This window comes from Adiantum capillus-veneris, chromosome 30 (assembly GCF_014529385.1).
Source record: "Adiantum capillus-veneris isolate H3 chromosome 30, ASM1452938v2, whole genome shotgun sequence".
Lineage (NCBI taxonomy): Eukaryota > Viridiplantae > Streptophyta > Polypodiopsida > Polypodiales > Pteridaceae > Adiantum > Adiantum capillus-veneris.
In genome coordinates this window covers 3,346,973-3,350,472 of record NC_140960.1, presented here as the reverse complement: position 1 = coordinate 3,350,472, position 3,500 = coordinate 3,346,973, and the positions used below count along the sequence as shown (strand labels likewise).

At 42.5% G+C, this 3,500-nt stretch overlaps 1 protein-coding gene across 1 annotated transcript; it reads left to right on the top strand.

The window, feature by feature from the left end:
• Positions 1-1,165: 1,165 nt before the first annotated feature.
• Positions 1,166-1,875, top strand: LOC147417447 (uncharacterized). The gene has a single exon (XM_086506782.1). The coding sequence runs from the start codon at positions 1,226-1,228 to the stop codon at positions 1,535-1,537; it is 312 nt and encodes a 103-aa protein (XP_086362908.1). The 5' UTR covers positions 1,166-1,225; the 3' UTR covers positions 1,538-1,875.
• Positions 1,876-3,500: the final 1,625 nt, after the last annotated feature.

Sequence of the window (3,500 nt, the reverse complement as noted above, 5' to 3'; positions counted from 1 at the left end):
GATAAGAAGCCAGGATGGAAAGCAGTCACAGGTTTGGTTTGGAGATTAGTCTCCAAGTGGGAGATTGTTAAGTATGGAGCCTGATATACCCCTTGTAATTTTTTGTATTAAAAACACAAATTTGTAAGGCCCCCATTATGAGGAGAAGCCATTGTGCGTGAAGAAAAATCACTCGCCAAAAAACAAAATCACTTGTAGAAAACCAAAATTTTCACGTAGTGCTTCATACATAACATTCTTGCTACAATGGGACTTATTTGTAGATTCCTCTATGTGAATATGTGTGCGTGTGTAAATTGGGTGGGGGGGAATCTTTCTTTATGTCCACAATTCACTGCCTTCGATGGACTAGTGTAGTAAAGGGTAGTACTAGAAAAATCCCGGGGTCCAATGTATTTTAATCAATTGAAATTATAAAATCTTGGCTAGATTTTCAGCTTGCCTTTAAGAAAACTCGGAAATTTACACAAGTTTTAGTTTGATTACCGAAAAAAACTTCAAATTTTGACCTAAAAACTGGGAGAATTTCAAGTTTGCCCTTATTTTCACCAGCTAGGGAAAATGTATTTTTCTAGCCTTGGTGAAGGGGAAGGAGAGTGATGAAAGAGAGGAGAGACTCATAGCACAGGTAGGGAATCGGCTAGGAGAGGGCCCATAGCTCTAAGGGTTTAATTTGAAAAGGCCACTTCATTTTCCAATGAAAAATAATTGTCATCTTATTATGTAATACTACCGTCGCTTGTCTGATGAATGAGAGAGAGAGAGAGAGAGAGAGAGAGAGAGAGAGAGAGAGAGAGAGAGAGAGCCTGTCCGCACGACAAAAGAGCGGTCACAAACTCTAGTTTGCTTTAGCTCTACCGTCCACGCTTCGAGTACCTCTAGAAGGAGCCACAGGCAACTTTCAAACTTGATATTTCTCATCTCATTCTCTTTAATTTTGACAAACTAGTACGACCGGCCGCCATCGACGGCCTCTCTCTCTCTCTCTCTCTCTCTCTCTCTCTCTCCCTCTTTATCATGTGCACAGGGGCTTCTCTCGGTTTTGAAGTTTAGCCTTCATGTTGCACGTGTAAAGAGCTTCCCCTTCCGTCATATTATGTTAGTTTAGATTGAAAGCAGGACAAATAAATGAACCCACGACTTGGGTGTTCCACCCTTATTACGACCCGACCCGTTTGTCTACCATTCTTTCATTCAGCAATCCTGTATTTTGGCGCAGTGCAAAATGGCTATTGTTTATGAGGTGATGGTGAAGCAGGCGCGTTCTCTGATCTTTGGGGATTTCTTCAGGAAAAGCAGGAAGGACAAGGCAGATTCTGCCGCAGAGGAGGCGTGTCGCGTGCTTCAAGACCTGGTCGAGAAGCCCTTGAATTCGAATCCGCCCGCCAACGAATGCGTCCCTCTCGTGCGTAGATTGCTAACCACAGGCGAGGCTGCAATCGCTTGCGATACTTCTGCCAACCCTAACCCTCAGCCCCTCTGGGATAGTAAATCTGCAGAGAACAAGCCTAGAATATTTATCCGCTCTAGGCTTTGATCTGAAGCTTAGAGGTCGTGTCTCCCTACAGCATAGAGGTTGTTCTGCCGATCTGTAGCATCTTCAATCAGGTTGGCCTCTCTATACTGTCAGCATCCTGCTACATTACATTTCCCCTGAACTGATTGTGTCGATCAAGACTTAACTGGCAGGCTACTGTTATGTGTAAGAATTGTATATATTGAGAACTGTATGTTTGACGTCATTTAGAAGTTGGTTATTGTAACATTGCAGTCATCAGCTGCGATTATGACAATACCTGTATGTGCGTCAAGGATGCATGTCCTTGCTAACGGTACATGTTAATAAGGTCCCGACCGCATATTTTTCTTTTTGCACTTCTGTATTTGGAAGCACCGCGATTTAAAATCTTTGAGGGATGACTTCGCTACCTGGCGTAAAGACAGAGTACTGAATGTTGAGGGATGGTTTCCCTATCTGGAAGGAGGCAGGTCTAGAGACGGTACGAACGAGCAACAAGATGAGCAACGTCTTACTAGATTATATAACTTTGAGCTTGCATTTTAGCTGCCTTTTTGTTTTTACTGAAGTCGAAGACCCTTAAAGCATAGGCTGGTGTTGGCAGCTCTGTTTTGAATTCATAGACAAGGCTTCAGTAGTGGACACCTCTCCTTACGTATGGACGTTTGCAGTTTTGCAAGCACAGCTTTCTGTTCAAACTTCCTTTTATACTTTTTGTTATAGGAAACTATGTCAATAGTGTTGAAGCCAGATGAACACAAATGTGGACTATCATATGATGATGGAAGAGAGTGGGGGCTACCTTTTCACCCTGGCCAGTTTATCTACTGCTAGATCTTAGAAGTTGTCGGAGGTTTGTGGCAGCATGTGGATGGAAGAGCTCAGTCTTCCTGATTTGTGTAAAGTCGTCCCAAGTTTAATGCTCGGCTTTTTTACTTTCAAGGAAGTTGGACGTTTTCAAGTGGAATTCCTCGATGGACTTTTACCCTGTATTGAATATCAGTAAATTGTGTTGATTGCAGAGTATACAAGTCGTCGAGCACAAATAATGCCGCTCCCCCCCCCCCCCCCCCTCCCCCCCTTCCCGCCAACAACAAACAACAACAATAAAACAAGACAAGTAGCACTGCAGATAAAAAGCAGAAAACAAAACATGTACTCGATAATGATTCACGGGCTCCCATTATATACAAGATCTGTCTCAAATATGTTGATATAGCAATTGAAGGTGTACTCGGATCTAGAAGGGTCTGTGCTCTATGTCAACAACCACTTTTTTCATCCATTTTTTTTCAAAGAAATGTCTTTTTTCTGCCTCTGCACTTCAGCAACTCTGCCTTTCAGTTTTTCTGATCCTTCAGTTGTTTGAAAGATGCGACGCTTTCCCCTTTTGATTGCTGTCCACAAACATGACTTGGCACAGTGCAGAAGCTGCTAAAAGTGTAAACTTGAAAGTAGTAAGCTTGCAAAACTGGCTGTGGCAAGTGATGAAGTTGTCTCGTCTTGCAAGACTATGTGCAAGTTGAGGCTGTGGCACTGATGCTTCTTTAAGTTGATATCAATCTTTTCAATTCTGGTTCGAATCAATCAACATTCATGAGTTTTTACTTTTTAAAAGATTCATTTTTAACAAATCTGGGGGAATGTCTCCAAGAAGCTCACAACTTGTCTAAGTGCTCTACCTTGGTAGCCTCCTTCCGAAGTAGATCAAATTTCAAAAGGTTTTTGTATAGCTTCGGTCTTGTTATCAATGGTGAAGGCAAGGGTTTAAAGGTACCTATTGCCACACCTTGATAGCTTCCTTTGAGGTCCCTCCCATACACCATTTAGAATGGATATGGAGTCAACCCGCATTGGCACCAAGCCGAAGTATTGAAATCTGCCCATATGTGCTTGTAGGACTAGGTGGGATTTTTGGTCGACAATGCATGTTGATGTGGCAATTGTAGGGATATGATGATGTGGCAACTTTTGCATTAGT

Excerpts from the sequence above, each read along its gene's own strand:
- LOC147417447 (XM_086506782.1), top strand. The coding sequence starts at position 1,226 with ATGGCTATTGTTTATGAGGTGATGGTGAAGCAGGCGCGTTCTCTGATC.